At 32.4% G+C, this 17,178-nt stretch overlaps 1 protein-coding gene across 1 annotated transcript; it reads left to right on the forward strand.

Annotated features, from left to right (window-relative positions):
* The first annotated feature begins 53 nt into the window (after positions 1-53).
* LOC148629867 (IQ motif and ankyrin repeat domain-containing protein 1-like) lies at positions 54-16,355 on the forward strand. The gene is made up of 14 exons (XM_088558732.1): positions 54-267; positions 2,546-2,748; positions 4,312-4,476; positions 6,757-6,886; positions 7,345-7,469; positions 8,091-8,153; positions 8,895-9,034; positions 9,598-9,652; positions 9,942-10,034; positions 10,740-10,854; positions 11,281-11,383; positions 12,323-12,457; positions 13,263-13,391; positions 13,929-16,355. Exons 1-14 carry the CDS (start codon positions 141-143, stop codon positions 14,098-14,100), a joined length of 1,755 nt encoding a protein of 584 aa, XP_088414858.1. The 5' UTR covers positions 54-140; the 3' UTR covers positions 14,101-16,355.
* The last annotated feature ends 823 nt before the right edge of the window (positions 16,356-17,178 follow it).

Here is a 17,178-nt window from a genome sequence, read left to right on the forward strand (position 1 = left end):
TCACCGTAATTGTGTCATTGTAAAGATTATTTTTTCACCAATGAAAATTTTCCCATTTCGATAACTAAGTGCGAGACTGTTTTGTTTTTGTTTACAACGTGGAGGACACACATATTGAACTTTGCTAAACCAGTAGCCCAATGCCTCCTAAAAAGGCACCAGTAACAAGACCCCCAGTGAAAGCTCCGGCTAAGCCTCCTGTCATAAAAGGGGCACCTGCTGCTGCAAAAGGTCCTGCAGCAAAGAAAGGCCCTGGTCCTGCAGTTGGTAATTAAATACCACTTGAAACATTTTTTGAAGAAAAAACGTCAATGTTTGTGAACACTATTTCATATGCTATAGAAGATAGTTTCATCTTTCATGTGATAGAATGAAACCTGCTTATACACCAGTTTTTAAATATATGTGTTTAATATGTGATAGATTAAATCTGAATCACTTCTGTAACGCCATAATAAATACATTACATGTGTATGTATCTGCGTGCCACATGATAAATTGAAATCTCATTTGATAGGACTTATTCACAGATCTTTTGCTGATTCAAAAAAATTATGTTGTTCTTGGTTGCAAATCCACATATTTTTCTGAAACATTACACAGGAGTATAGTGTGCTACACAGAAAAGCAGTTTTGTGACATGCTTGATTTCCTCATTGATAACATATTTGTCACATTTGGAGGAGCTGTTTTTCAACAACAAGTTGGCATTCCAATAGGCACTAACTGTGCTCCTCTCCTAGCTGATTTGTTCATATGTTAATATGAGGCTGAATTTCTCCAGAATCTCAAAATACAAATGTATTACAGATGCTACATCACATACAGATATATTAATGATTAACAATCCTTCGTTTGCAGTGATTTTCCAATCATTTTTGCCATTGATGGAAGACTTTTCAGAATGATGAAAATAATCAGGTCTCATTTCGTCACTTGCAATCTTTGAAAGTACAAAAAAACTTGAAGAGCTGTAAGCCCATGCTATTTGAATTGTCTGGAAGACATGCTTGCATTATAGTGAAAAATGTACTTTATTCATGGGCAATGTACATTTAAGTTTTATTTATTGTCTTTACACAGTGCTGTAAATCACAGATGGATGCAAATACTACTTTAAAAAATATACCATTAAAATAGTCATCATTTTCTCATGGGAAAATGACTAAAGCTTTCAAAATCCTGGAAAAAACCCTGGCTCCTAGACTAATTTGGGATGTGAACTTATGTTCTGCATTTCAGGTTTCATGTCTGTCTCTAATTAATAAATACTGGATATGAAAATAAACATTCAAAAACCTAGCGTTGTTTGAGACTTGGACTTCTTGAAGAATTTGAAAATTTAAGCTGGCTTTGGAAGCTTTATCTTACTTTTCTAGGTAGCTTCCTAGCTGTAATGAACTTAAACATAATATTTTTACGAGACAGGTGAGGCCAGAAACCCTTCCAAAGTAGCCTTGCAGCTGCTGTGTCTGATCTAATCCTGATTCCTCCAAACCCTGCAACCCTCCTCAATTCAAAAATCATTTAAAATGCAGTACATTGTACTGCAAATCTAAATTTTTGTATGGCACATTGTTCTGTCACCCAACCCGACATATCAACATTCAGTTAAAAAGAAGAGGGTTGCAGGATCTGAGGAAATTCAAACTAGGTCCAGTCAAATTTGGATCCCACTTTCCTCATATTCTGTTATGAAGTCAAGTTAAAAGAATGTTTCTAGAGTTCACATAGCTGTATCCCTTTTTTCTGCCATCTTGCAGATTTTTTAGGTATCAGGTCCTTAATTTTTATTTTATCATTTTTGAACTTCCTTACCATTTACTAGAAGCTTCATTCAGGAGCATCATAAAAAAATATGAGGAGCAAACTTCTTAATCATGTCAGAATAACTAAGATCATAAAAATATTTATGCTGTCTTAGGCCGCTACCATTTTGGTTTGATTGTTTTTTTGAAAGACATTATATTAAAATACTTCATCGGACAGCCCAATTTTTCAGAAACTGACACAAAATTAAATGCTCTGTGACCAGCTTGAAAAAAAACATCTATTTTAAATTATTGACATGGTTTTTTACACAATCATTTACTATACCTCATGTACATTTACTAAGAAGATAGTGATCATGCTGTTGGTGCATTCATCTATTTGTTTGTCTGTCGTCAGTTCTATTCTACATCTTGTCTAAGACTCCTGTATGGACTACAATGAAACTTTTACACATTCTTTATCTCATGATGCCATTAAGCATCTTTTATTTTGATTTTTCCATCTGAATGACTTTAGGAGTTCACTCTTGTCTTACAACATAAATTAAAAATTTTACAGATCTAAGCTATTTTGTTATTTCATACTGTTTGTTGTCATGTGCAAGTAAGTGCATGTTGGACATTAATTCTTGTTTAGTTTGATTTGGCTTTTCTGGTGATTCTTTTTTATTGAACTGCTTATTTGTATTGGACAACTTATTATCTATATTTTTTTGTGATAATCATTCTGTAAATAAGTGTAGTTTTATATTAAAACTATGGTTATATTTTAGGTGCCAAGAAAGGTGGACCTGCACCTGCAAAGGGAACACCTAAACCTGCAAACAAACCCAAAGAAAAGGTCTGGACTAAACAAGATGATGCAGCAAGAACTATACAGACTAAATTCAGACAGTTTAGGGCAAAGAAAGTTCTACAGAAAAAAAAAGAAGAAAAGAAAGATTATGAAGAACTTATGAACAAATTGGAACAAGAGGTACTCTATTATTGTAATGTTAAATCTGAACAAGATACAATGTAGTCTTTCATGTATAATCCTGCAATAATACTGTTGTCAAAGATTATTCTGTGTATTGTTTTGGTATTTTAATACCTGTTTACCCACAAAATCAATGAAAAATTTAGTATCTCCAACGTAAGATTTGTGGAAGATTTTTGGTTAAAATGACTGCATTTTACGTGAAAAATACTGAATAATTGAATCTTTACATACAAAAAATTTGCTTTTATAAAGAAAAAATGATACAATGAAGTGAACAGCAAATTAAACAAAAGAACCCAAAACTATGAATGCTATGCAGTGTCCTAGCTAGGGCACAATGGAGGGGTGCTGTGCCCCGCCTCAATCATGCCCGTGCCCCTCTGCCCCTATTGAGTACCCCCTTAGTGCCCATTTACAATTAACTGAATGTCCCTTTAATATTACACTCAAGTTTATAAATTATCGGTACCCCAAGCCAATTAAGAAGTGTCACCTTCATTACCTACATTCTGTCCTAATTAACCCCCAGGTAAACCTCAGGTAATTATTGGTCATAAATCAGCTGATCAAGGTTATCGGATGATGATTGATAAGTAGAAAATAGGTCCCAATGGGACCTATCACCATTTTATGGACAGTCAATCATTGGTTAATAATTAATTTCTACTGCACAATTAATTTCACAAAAATTTTTAAGTTAACAAGTCCAAATTTTGTAGAACCACGGTTGTAAACAATTGCATGTTGCACATGTTTGTTTATTAAAAATGTCAGTTACCTCCCTCATAATTTCAATATATTAAAAAACATTATTATATCTTCAACAGTACAAGACATTTTCCAAAAGTTCTGATTGCGATAGTTATAGGAAATAATAGTTCTCTTAATTAAAAAAGATTTTGAAATTTAATTGGAGCAATATCAAATACATGTATTTCTTTTATTTAAATTGCTATATTTCACCTCATAGTGTTTCATAAATGTACAGAATCACTAGCCCTTAATCAGCTGAAACGCAGTGATAAAATTCTGCATATCTATTTGAACAATGATCAAGTTTGTCTACATATCATTCTTTAAAAATGAGGATTGTGTATGATCACAGCTATGATGTGGAGGGTGACTTTGAGCTTTAGTAATTCAATCCTGGCTAATATATTTCTACAAGTATATATTTTCACAATGCAGTAGATCAATTGAGAAAGGTTTTATAATACAATAAGGGACCCTGAGGGTGTTATGCATATATTAATGCAATAAACCTTATTCAGTTTTCAAAATATGATGCAATACTGTCCATTCACACATTGTCCCACCTTCATTCGCTTCAAGTTGGTAGGTATGTAATAAGAACACAAACATACAAGAAAAGAAAAAAAATAAAGGAAGATGTTTCTGACTTAATGCAAACATAAATCTTTAAAAAAACTAAGATCAATTTCCCTATTTGGTTGAAAAAAATACATGTTACGCATTAAAGAGCCCTCTTCCCTGCACCCCTCTATTTTCAAATCCTAGCTAGAACACTGCTATGTACATGTATATCTACTTTTTAAGGCCTTTTTACAACTTGTTCAAATGGAACAAGAGCAAGCAGAAAAAGAGCGTAAAAAGGAAGAACAGGAGAGAAGAAGAAGAGCTGAAGAACTCAAAAGAAGAAAGAGAATGCTTGAAGCTGCATTTGATGGTGATAATGAAGAAATACTACAGATTTTGAAAGAAGTAATACATGTCTTATTATTAACACATTTTTTCATAATTGAGAGAAAACAAAAGTGAAAACGTATTAAATTTAGTCTCATATCATGTGTTTGAAGGTCTGGAGTTTGACTATTTTCATGTAAAAGAATGTTTCTTTATAATGGGTATTGCAACTTTCGATTTTTAAACTATAGTAATTGATCTTTATTCATGCACTATTTAATGATTTATTCCTGTTTCTGTATTGAGGTCAGGGTCATTTTTCATTTTTAGAGCTGATTATAATTCATAATTATGAATTAACCCATAGTTTATAATATATCTGTCCAGCATGCTGTGTATCCAGTTTCTTTAAGTTTTACTTAAATAAAATGTGAAATGAACCTTGTAGAAATAGATTTGAATGACATTTTAATTTGGTTTAATAAAATCAAAAAGCAATATATCATAAACACCTCACAAAAAATAGCAACATGATGCCAACACACAGAAAATGAATGGGCTATACAAAAAGCTATGAAAAAAATGATATAATGTTGACCATATGCACTGGTAGGATGAGCTTGACCAAGTGCACTGATAGGGTAAGCTTGACCTGGTGCACTGATAGGGTAAGCTTGGCCATGTACTCTGGTACGGTATGATTGACCAGGTTCAGTGGTAGATAACTCTGCCCAGATACATTGGTAAGGTAAACTTGACCTGGTGCACTGGTAGGATGAGCATGACCTGGTGCACTGGTAGGATGAGCATGACCTGGTGCACTGGTAGGGTGAGCATGACCTGGTGCTCTGGTAGGATAATCTTGACCTGGTGTACTGGTAGGGTGAGCATGACCTGGTGCTCTGGTAGGATAATCTTGACCTGGTGCACTGGTAGGGTGAGCATGACCTGGTGCTCTGGTAGGATAATCTTGACCTGGTGTACTGGTAGGATAATCTTGACCTGGTGCTCTGGTAGGATAATCTTGACCTGGTGTACTGGTAGGATAATCTTGACCTGGTGCTCTGGTAGGATAATCTTGACCTGGTGCACTGGTAGGGTGAGCATGACCTGGTGTACTGGTAGGGTGAGCATGACCTGGTGCTCTGGTAGAATAATCTTGACCTGGTGTACTGGTAAGATAATCTTGACCTGGTGCTCTGGTAGGATAATCTTGACTTGGTGCACTGGTAGGGTGAGCATGACCTGGTGCACTGGTAGGGTGAGCATGACCTGGTGCACTGGTAGGGTGAGCATGACTTGGTGTACTGGTAGGGTAAGCATGACCTGGTGCTCTGGTAGGATAATCTTGACCTGGTGCACTGGTAGGGTGAGCATGACCTGGTGCTCTGGTAGGATAATCTTGACTTGGTGTACTGGTAGGGTGAGCATGACCTGGTGCTCTGGTAGGATAATCTTGACCTGGTGCACTGGTAGGGTGAGCATGACCTGGTGCACTGGTAGGATAATCTTGACCTGGTGCACTGGTAGGGTGAGCATGACCTGGTGCTCTGGTAGGATAATCTTGACCTGGTGTACTGGTAGGGTGAGCATGACCTGGTGCACTGGTAGGGTGAGCATGATCTGATGCATTGGTAGGGTAAGATTGACTAGGTGTAATAATAGGATAATCCTGACCTTGTGCAATCATAATAAATTCTTAACCCGGTACATTGTTTGGGTATGCTGGATCTGGTGCACTGTTAGGGTAAGATTGACCCGGTTCAGTGTTAGAGTAAGCATGACCTGGTACATTAGGGTAAGATTGACCAGGTTCAGTGTTAGGGTAAGCCAGACCTGGTGCACTGTTAGGGTAAGATTGACCCGCTTCAGTGTTAGAGTAAGCATGACCTGGTACATTAGTAGGGTAAGATTGACCCGGTTCAGTGTTAGAGTAAGCATGACCTGGTACATTAGTAGGGTAAGATTGACCCGGTTCAGTGTTAGAGTAAGCCAGACCTGGTGCACTTGTAATATATTCTTAACCCGGTGCACTGTTAGGGTAAGCCAGACCTGGTGCACTGGTAGAGTAAGTTTATAAGCTTTACCAGGTACATGGATACGGTAAGCATTCAGAGAATTTATTTTCTTGGATTATATACTGAGATGCTCCTATCATATCCTGTAGAAAACTTTTATTCAAGTTATTTCAGAATTGATACATTTCAAATCTGTAATTTGTTATTTAAAATAAATGACTTTTATGTTATGATATTGTTTAAACTACAATGAATTAAATAAAGTATGAGTGGCTTTTCAATGCAACTATTATTATGATAAATTAAAATTTGTGAATGACAGTTCTTATTATCATTGTAGGTAAAAGAATTGGATGACAAAAATAATGTAGGCCATGATGTCATTGGCAAAAATTTGAGAGATAGACACATGTTGTCAATGGTTGAATGTGAAGATGCCAATGAAAACACTCCATTATCTGAGGCAGCAAGTATGGATAATCTTTATTTGGACTACAAATTTGTCATACATGTATAAATGTTTTTCTTGTGAATTAAAATAGATAGCTGGCAAAAGTACTTTTTTTTCACCAAAAACATTAACAGACCTGTGCTATACCTTTAAGCCTCACTATATGTTGACCCAAGAAAAATACACTTATGAAATAGACCACATCTACCTCTTATTTTAATCAAGTTGATCAGAATTTTGATTCCTAAAACCAATATTTACAACATGTAGACAAAATTCTGACAGATGCTACATTAAAGCTGCAATGAAAAATTGATAAGGAGAATATAGATATCTACAAAATCTTCAAAAAATTCAAAGTTGGTATATGATAGGTTGCATAGATGTGCTGCTATAAAAAATTAATTTTGGAAAAATGAAAAGCATCAGTTAAACATGTTTTGTTTACATTCTGTTATTGATTTGTTTCAAATAAAGATGGTGGAAACTCAGATACAATCAAATTGTTGATTGATAGAGGGGCCAATCCCAATACACAAGGACAGTTTAAAAGAACACCACTTTACAGAGCAGCCTTTGCAGGTCACTTGGAAGCATGTCAGGTAAAGCTGGTTTCATTTTAGCTCATGAAAGTTCCAATAATTTGTTTTAAAATTAAATTAATCTTAAAGGATGTACACTGGTATATATACATAGGGGAACAAATATTATAGTATTAAAAGAGATTCAGAACTCACTAATTACTGATGTTCAAAATTTGTGCTGTACAATCAGTATACTGACTTACTATACCAGGAAGTTCAATCAGTTAAATTATGAAACATTTTAAAGTTTAGAGGTGAACTTAATCATATCATGTTTTTATCATAAAAGCCCATAACATTTGTAGAAAAATTTCTATTCTCTATAAAGGCAGTCAACATAATGAACTTTATATTAACCAATATCTTGACTTTCACAACCATTTCATAATTAAAGGTCACTTCATTGATACTTTGGCTGAAATTTTAAAAGTTTTGAACACTTATATTCCTTAAGACTAGACAATACTTAACCGTCTTCAGCTGTTGATGTTGTTTTTTTTTTATTATTATTTATTTCTTTAAACTTCAAAGGAGTAATGTAGGGTTTCATAAGTGCTTTAAGTAATTTGTACTTTATTGTTAACACTTCAGTCTTCTTACAAGAATAGATACTACTTTTTGTCTTCACTTTTATTTCAGGTTCTTTTACAGAATGGAGCTGATCCTAGAATTTATGCAGGTGACGGAATGAATCCAGAACAGGTACTGCAGAAAATTTGAAGTGCACTATGAAGGCTGTCTAATGTCATAAAATAATTGGTCAAATTCAGTTTTACTCAAAAAAATTTTTTTCAACTGGTGTAACCTCTTCTTGGGATTGAAATTAAAACATCGGACATGTGGCATTTTCTAAACTTATCTCATTCTATCTTAAGTGACATAATTCAGTAAGAGTGAACCATTTTGAGACAAGTGTCCAAGGTTTTCAAATTCTTTTGTGAATCTGCTAAAATGCTTGTTATGTGTTTGAAATTTTACATCTTTATGTTCCATTTCACTTGTAAATCATTTATAATATGGTTCTCACTAATACTTGCTGAAAACTTCAGAAGTTAGGTACTCGTATTCTAGAACAGATCCCGTTATCAGCAGTTACGTACCCATATTCTAGAACAGATCCCGTTATCAGCAGCTATGTACCCATATTCTAGAACAGATCTCGTTATCAGCAGCTATGTACCCATATTCTAGAACAGATCTCGTTATCAGCAGTTATGTACCCATATTCTAGAACAGATCCCGTTATCAGTATTTATGTACCCGTATTCTAGAACAGATCCCGTTATCACCAGTTAGGTACTCATATTCTTGAATAGATCCCGTTATCACCAGTTAGGTACTCGTATTCTAGAACAGTTCCCGTTATTAGCAGTTATATTCTCATATTCTAGAACAGATCCCGTTAGTCATTAATGAAAATTTCAAAAACTTATTTTATTCCAGGTAGCTTCAGTTGATGGAGTAATACAATTATTAAAAGATTGGGATATTAGCCAGACAGAAGTATTACTACAGAAATTAGATTCAGAGAAAGAAAAGAGACTTGAGGAAGCCAGACAGAGGAGAGCAGCAGAAGAATCAATGTAATTTATTATAACGTTATGACATGTTTCACAGGGTATCAATTCTCCTAGCCATGTGTCCATTGATATAAAAAGTTGATGTTTTACAAAATTTTAAACTATGATTTAACATATTTTATTTATTTATTGTGTTTATGTGGAAATTTAAATACAGGATGTGAAAATTAAGGTTAATAGGATTTATTTCCTATCCAAAACTCTCTATTGAAGTCAAAGAAAAAACAACAAATGAATTATAGAAACAGAAGCATACACAAAATTATCCCCCTTCAACAGAAGCTTCTTTATAAAAGTGCTTAACTAATTACCTAGATTGTAACACATCAATTTAAACAGGGATATACATGTAAATTGTCAAATCTTAAAAAAGCTATAATCTGTATGGTCCTTTAGTTTTATATGTCCATTTGTAACCTGAATCATGAATGTCAGTATGTTACTTCATTTTGAGGGTCCATAATTGCTTTTATAGAAGTATTGTACTGTATTTCATTGTAATTATTTTATAAATTTAATGCACAAAATTTCATATGTTTTTATTTGAAATATTTATTTAATTGTAGACTTGAAAAACAAGTTGACATTGCCAAACAAGAGTATGATGTCATGCAGAAACAGGTTTGTGTACTTTGTATCGCTTAAAAATGGGATTGTAATCATAGAACTCAGAGTGATGTTATAGCTTAAAGGTTTTGCCAAATAATTTTTTAACCTGATAAAAAACAAACTCATTTTTAGGATTTTAATGACAACTATATGATTGGTCAGTTGTTAATGATCACATAGAGATTTATCAATTATCATTTGTTTTTGTGTGTGTATTTTGATGAATGTGTTTTGAACTGGAAACTATCTGATATATTATTTTTAGGGACAAATTTAAGTTAACTTTTATATTGATTTTCAGCTTAACCATGCTTACTGTGAGTTAGAGAAGAGAATAGCTGATCATGATGAAGCTATGAATAAGGGATTTGAGAAAATGGATTTAATTGTCCAGGTATGTTAGAAGACAATAATTATTGTATCAAATACTTGTTATTTTAAATATATGTTATTTTTCTATCCCACCATACGAAGTGCCAAGGTATTAAGTGATACCCTCTGGAAAGTTGTGTATGTCCATCAATCCCTTGATGGTTTCCAGATGATGACCATAACAGATCAATGATTTTTTTTTAACTTTAATTTTGATTTCAGCAAAATTCAAAATGTAGTTTTCATATAAGGCTGTTTTGAACATTTTGCCTTTCCCCTTTTTTTCATCATTACATGGCAGAGTATCACCTGATGTTCCATTTATGCCTTATTTTTTAGTTTTATTTTATGTTTGATTTGACAAGAATAGTCATTTCAGTTTTCAAATCCTGCATGAACTGTCTAATCATCTCTACATATGTGTCTAATTATTTCTACATATATGCAAGAATTTTTTTTTTTCATTTCTTGTCAGACTGAAGTCAACAGTTAATCATATTTATATGGATTATGGTTATGAGGGCTTCATCCTCTATTACAAAACTACAATTTTATATGTATTTAAATATATTTCTAGTTAACCCATTTCAAAATGAAGACTATTTTTTAATGAAATAATTACATAGCAGTATAAATATTAAATGCAGACTGCTTACATGATTACTTCTTATTTTTAATGTTTTTAAATGGATTTCCTAATGATTGCAATACTTAAATATCTAAACAGGCTATACATGATGCTGAAAATGAAGTAGAAATTGTAAAAATGAATACTGAAAAGGCCAGAGATAAATTGTCACAGGCTAAACTGAAACTAAGAGAACAACAGAAAGGGGGAGATGGTTAGTATTTTATATCAAAGAATTTTTGGTACAAATGTAGTTTAAAGTCTTCTGAAGTTTTATGAAGTTAGGAATTATCTGCATAAGTTTTTAATACAGGATCTGTGATTAAGTATGTGTTAAAACTCAAAAGGACTACACAATAAAGAAAACATTTGGCTTAAGCTCATCTCATTTGAAATTATGGATGATTGTAAGAATATTTGTCATATGTTTCTTCATTAAACTTAAATGTATTCTTGGGATTACCCCATCCCTTGTTTTTTTCTGAACTTACTTATGTACATAACATTAAAACAGGTACCAAATATAACATAACAAGTTCTGATTGGACAAAAACAAATTAAATAAGCAATCCAACCAATAACCACAAACACAGGAAAATACAAAAATGGATTAGTTTATTTAATTTTCATTTAATTACAGGAGGTGCAGGTGATGAAGAACTTCCTGGTCTGAAGGTTATGGTGAAGGAAATAGATGATGTCCTCTTCAGAGATGTAGGCAATAAAATCAAGGATTCAGGAAAGTATGTCATGGATTATAATCAAGGATTCAGGAATGCATGTCATGATTTATAATCAAGGATTCAGGAAAGTATGTCATGGATTATCATCAAGGATTCAGGAAAGCATGTCATGATTTATAATCAAGGATTCAGAAAAGTATGTCATGGATTATAATCAAGGATTCAGAAAAGTATGTCATGGATTATAATCAAGGATTCGAGAAAGTATGTCATGGATTATACTATTCTGTTTACTATTTTAATAGAACTCCATTTTTCTTATTTTTCTGTTATCAGGATTTCTATTCCCCATTTTTAGCGCACCTGGCCAAATGCCATGTAAGCTATTTTCATCACTTGGTATCCGTCCTCATCGACCTTGTCGTTGTTAACAATTTTTCAAAACTCTTCTCTTCTGACACTACTTGACCAGTTTGAATCAAACTTGGTAAAAATGATCATCGAGGTATTTTGCATAGAACTGATGTGGGGCATTTTGATCCGTCGAAAAACATGGCTGCTGTTACTAAAAATAGAACATAGCGTTTAGACAGTAGTTTTTTTGCACTTATTATACATGTATCTCCGAAACCATTAGGTTTAGCCAAATTCTTTCAATTGCTGAAATGGTCTCTTATTATAAGGCCTACAAAAGTCTCCAAAGGATCAAAGTTGTCAAACCCTTGATAGATGAAAATTGACGTTTTTTTTTGACAGTTTTTAGCCAATATCTAGAAAACTATAATAGATAGAAAGAAACTTTCAATTGCTGAAATGATTATAAGTCCTAACAAAGTCTTCTTGGTTCAAAATTGTTGGACATTTCCTTGTTAAATTTATTGCACTTGAAAGACAAAATTTAACCAGGTGACAATACAGGCTCTTGGGAGCCTCTTGTTTCATTATATCATTTTCTAAAAAAAATGTAAATATAGTTTTTACATTTATTTTTATTTGTAGATGGCCATTGATTATAGATCCCACAGCACAAGCAGCAACTTTTCTCCGATACAGAGACACTAACTACGTTAATGCTTTAAGTCCCAAACAAATGGAAGGTGACAGGATAAGACTATCACTCCTGGGTGCTATTAGGTAAAACCTGCATTAATATTCTACTTTATCTTTATTGTCATTATATCCCCATTTTTTGGGAGAAAGATAGGGTCATGGTGTCCATCCATTTGTCATTCCATAACTTTTTATACCACCTGCAAAACAAAGTATATAGGTATAAAGGTAAATGTAAATGCAACCCCTCATAAACTGTTGAAGGGAATTTGATGAAACTTCATATGTAGGTTGAGCATCATATGTAGATGTGCATGAAGGAATAAAGTTACTGTTTGAGGACTTCAAAGGGAGATAATCAACCCTTTGGGTTTTACATGTTAAAAGCTTGAAAGTGCAATGGCTCCTAACCTGCTCAAAGGAATTTAATGAAATTTTATAGGAAGTTTGGGGATCATATGTAGATGTGCATGAAGAAATATAATTATTCTCATAGAATCCTAAAGGGAAAAATTGAACTTGGTGGGGGGGGGGAGGAATGTAACTTCATTTGAAGAGGAGTATTGTTTTTGTGAGTGTGCTTACAGTATTTCAGGTTCCTTTCCATTTTCTCTACAACTGCTTATTACAGACATTTGATATTTTAACAGAAGCATTATATAGGTATGATGTATGGTGGGGTTTGATTTCAGAACAAAGCAACTTTAACTCCTGTTAGATGACATAATTTATACTTATGGGGGAGCAGGGGGGGGATTTTTAAGTGAGTCTTGTTTACATTTGTTTTTTTATTTATACCAAGGCCATTCATAGATAATTTCTTGGTTTTCAGACATATTCGTATGGTATGCAGTAATTTACAAATTAATGTCCTGCATCTTCTATTTAGATTTGGTAAACCATTTATTTTGGATATGATGGAGGTAGATATGTTTGACACTGTTACTGATATGTTTGACAACATCATGAAAGGTCTGATGGACATGATTATGGATAAAAGTATTCTACAGGAGGATAAGTAAGTAGTGTTTTCACTGAAAGTAAAGTTCAAAGAGTTTTCTGATTTGAACAGCAATTCTTGCAGAAATTGTTTAGACCATGATCTTAGTTGTTTACGCAAAAAAGGACTACATCTTTCATATAAAAATGAGTGGTTCATAAATATAGACTGCTTTTTATCCTTGTAAGGGGTATATAGGGATCAAAAGGGTTACATCAAATGTGTCTTGTAATTACTATTTCCAGTTTACAATATTTTGTGCATGGATTGATCTTTATACAACTGTAAGGCACGATATATGGACATTAAATAAATGATGGTAAGGGGAGATAATTCAATTTTTACATGACCAATGACTTAATTGTGACATATGTAGTAAAACAGTTACTTATTTATATGTTGATACTTGTATTGTATTTGGCATTTACATCAGAAAAGCATTATCATTTAATGTCTACTATTTGGTTTAGTGGTAATCATGTAATAAATGTGAAATCTGCATCTACCACATTTCATTGTAGATTTTACATTATAAATGATTTTCTTTTTTTTCAGTTATTTGAAGATGGTTAAAGAATCAGATGGTCCAGAGTACCACAAGAACAGGTTTAATGACCTGAGAACTTCAAACTTTAAATACTTTATAATTACTAAAAACCCTTATCCTCCAGATGATCTGATGGATAGAACATATCCTATTAGAATTTATGTTCCAACTGCTAGATAGGAAATGTGTAATTCCACACAAATCAGTTAAATATTCTCAACAGCTTGCATTATATAAGGAGAAAAAAGTTTTTTTTTTTTTAATTAATTTGAAATTAAGTCTATTTTTGTGATGTTAGTGGTGAGAAATTATAAATTTTCAATCCTATGTTTTTTTTTTTTTATTGTTTTGATTTTATTTATTGCAGGGATAATTAGTTTTTGACCTTAATGTCTATTTCTGTATTAGACATTTTGTTTGCAAAGTGGAGTTTTTTTTATCTTTTTGAACAGAAAAGTGGTACCAATAACTATTGTCATCATTTGCTATTATTCTGCAGGCTGTTTAATTATATGATGAAATATGATCAGCATTATCTGAGTCTGTTTGGATAAATTAGGTTTTTTTACATACATTTCATAAGTTTGACACATCTTTGTTTTAATAGTGAATGAACTAGTATTACTTTTTAAAATTGTGATTTTAAAATGTCTTGAATTCTTTGAAGAAAAATGTCAAATTGAATTTTTTTTTATTTCATTCATCATTGGTTTTTTATAATGATTCATGTGTGTGATCTATTTCCATCTAGTCTTTGTTCTGAATGAATTTGATTCCTTATGGTTTATATCCAGAAACAGGAATTAAAGCATGCATTTAATATCATTTTTATTTTGGTTCTACACAGTATTTGTGACTTGATTATCATATATATTTTCAAACATTTAAGAAACAGTATACTGATATATTCATTAACATTTGCTTTATAAATTTTTTTTGTTTGCTTATTCCTTTTGATTTTCATCATGAGCTTTTCACATTTAAGTCTTCCACTGGATTATCAAGATTTATTTATTGACACAGTAACCTAGCTTGACAAGTAAAAGTTTAATTATTATATCTGTCCATTTGTTTGTCTGTCCCACTATTGGTTCCTATTAAGAAGCTCTGAAATATATGTTTTTATACCGTAACACAAAGTTTCAGCTTGTAAAATGCATATGAAATTTTCTTTTTTTTTCAAAGAGGGTATATTGCCCCTTTTAATTTCTAAGATCTGAAATATTTTGGAATCCTAGATCACCAGATCAACTTTCTCAAATTTTCATGCAAAAGAGTCACACAAATTTTTTTTTCACTGTATTTGTGTTCTACAACCATGATTTAGCAGGGTTACAATGAACAAATGACAGGACAAAAATTTGATATTTAATTTAATGTCAGTATTGAACCCAATGTAGCAAAGAAGAGACTGTAACAGCCATTCAGATCTTATCATAAACGTGGCACTGAGTAAATTTTATCCCACAATTTTTTTGTTCTAATATGAAGCTTAACTTATTATGATGTTAGGGAGAACAGTGATTTTCTGATTCAAAAGTGGATGAATCAGAATATATTTTCAAAGTTCCCTTCCGAATGGACTAAATTGAATACAGGTCAAAGAGTTATTTCCCTTTATTTAAAAGTTTCTTGTGCTATCTATGTAATTTACTTAATTCTTAAATTATTGTTAAATAATCTACTAGTATCCCGTTTTTAGAAAACACGAGTCTGTAATCTCTTATGGATGAATAATATTTTGAAACAAAATTATGCATGTGCCACTCACAATGGTCTTTTGTGGATACCATTTTAAGTTAATAGTATATTTTAATGCAACCTTCCATCTTATTGATTTTGCAGATGATATAAACAGGCAATTGTATTTACTGACAATCTCATTGAAATAGCTTATGACTAAAAGTAACCCAGTAATAATATTGTTATAGAGCTTGTGTTGGTCGGCTGCCCCTGTTTTCAAAGTGATCCATATAAACAAACATGAAGCTTTGTTTGCCACAAAAATGGAGTGCTTGGATACTTTGATAGTACATGTATACTTAAATAATGACCAATTTAGCAATGTTAAGTTCTTTGTCCACATTTATTTTGAAACCTGTGCTGTGTCAAATATTTAGTCATAATCTTAACTGAATCAAGCTGCATTGTTGCATCCATACTTGACCCCAACTGCTGAGTGTTAGACCTCCGTGGTCATATCAAGCTGTACTCTATGTTATTGTTTCTGTGTTTTTATAGTTTGTTTTCATTGTTGTGTTCTTTATTATTGATCTACATATATTTTTCTTATCTGTGATAATCTCATTACATTAATATTTTATTTTTTAAATTGAAATTTATTTTACTGGTGAATATTAAAGTTATTTATGCTACCTTTATGTCACATTCCGTCCACTTTAATTTTCCTGAAATAAACATATCAGTCAGCCATTTGTAGTCTGCAGTGTGTTTCTAAAACAGATTCCCTGACACAATCTGGGAGTTATTTTAGTCCTATGAAAAAGGTATAACTGTTTCTTATTTTCCAGTGCATTTATCATGTTTAGTAACACGTTAAGGATTTCTGCACATATTTTATAGGTTTTTGTACTTCGTGCTTCCATAGCAGTTCAGGAAAAGGACATAACACATCAATATGACTGATTATTGAAGTATATTGAAAAATTGAAAAAAAATGGTATACACAATATGATATACATTTTTTCATAACACATGCAAGTCCACCCTTAACCCATATAAATAACCTCAAAACTATCTCTCAGGTCAGTATGGGTGTTTTGGAGTTGTTATCGCGTATGATATTCTCTTTATATATTTTAATATTTCGATATAAAGAAGATATATGGATAAAGTCGTCTGATGAAAACATTCGAAAATCGATCTATGACCATTGGAGAAAGATACATATATTTTTTTTCCATTCAGCCACTGCGTATAAGCTCTAACTACACTCCATTCTACTTCATGTTCTGATGTGCGATTAATTCATTAGTTTACACATTTTTAATGTGACTAAAGTAAATATATATGTTCTCTTTAAATGTCTTTTTGTAAGTCTGACGAAGGATGATTTGAAAATCTATTTTCAATTTGTTATATTTCACAATACTAAATAATTGAACTTGATATACCATTTCAGCATTGTCAGTAGATTCTGTGGATTTTTTTTGACTTGCATGAATCACTTCTTTAATTTTTTATGTTTGTTTGTTTGTTGGGGTTTAACGTCCGAGCAGCAATATTTTAGCTATATTC

Source organism: Perna viridis, chromosome 1 (genome assembly GCF_037379345.1).
Source record: "Perna viridis isolate PV_CMFRI_1.1 ecotype Kerala chromosome 1, ASM3737934v1, whole genome shotgun sequence".
Taxonomy (NCBI): Eukaryota; Metazoa; Mollusca; class Bivalvia; order Mytilida; family Mytilidae; genus Perna; species Perna viridis.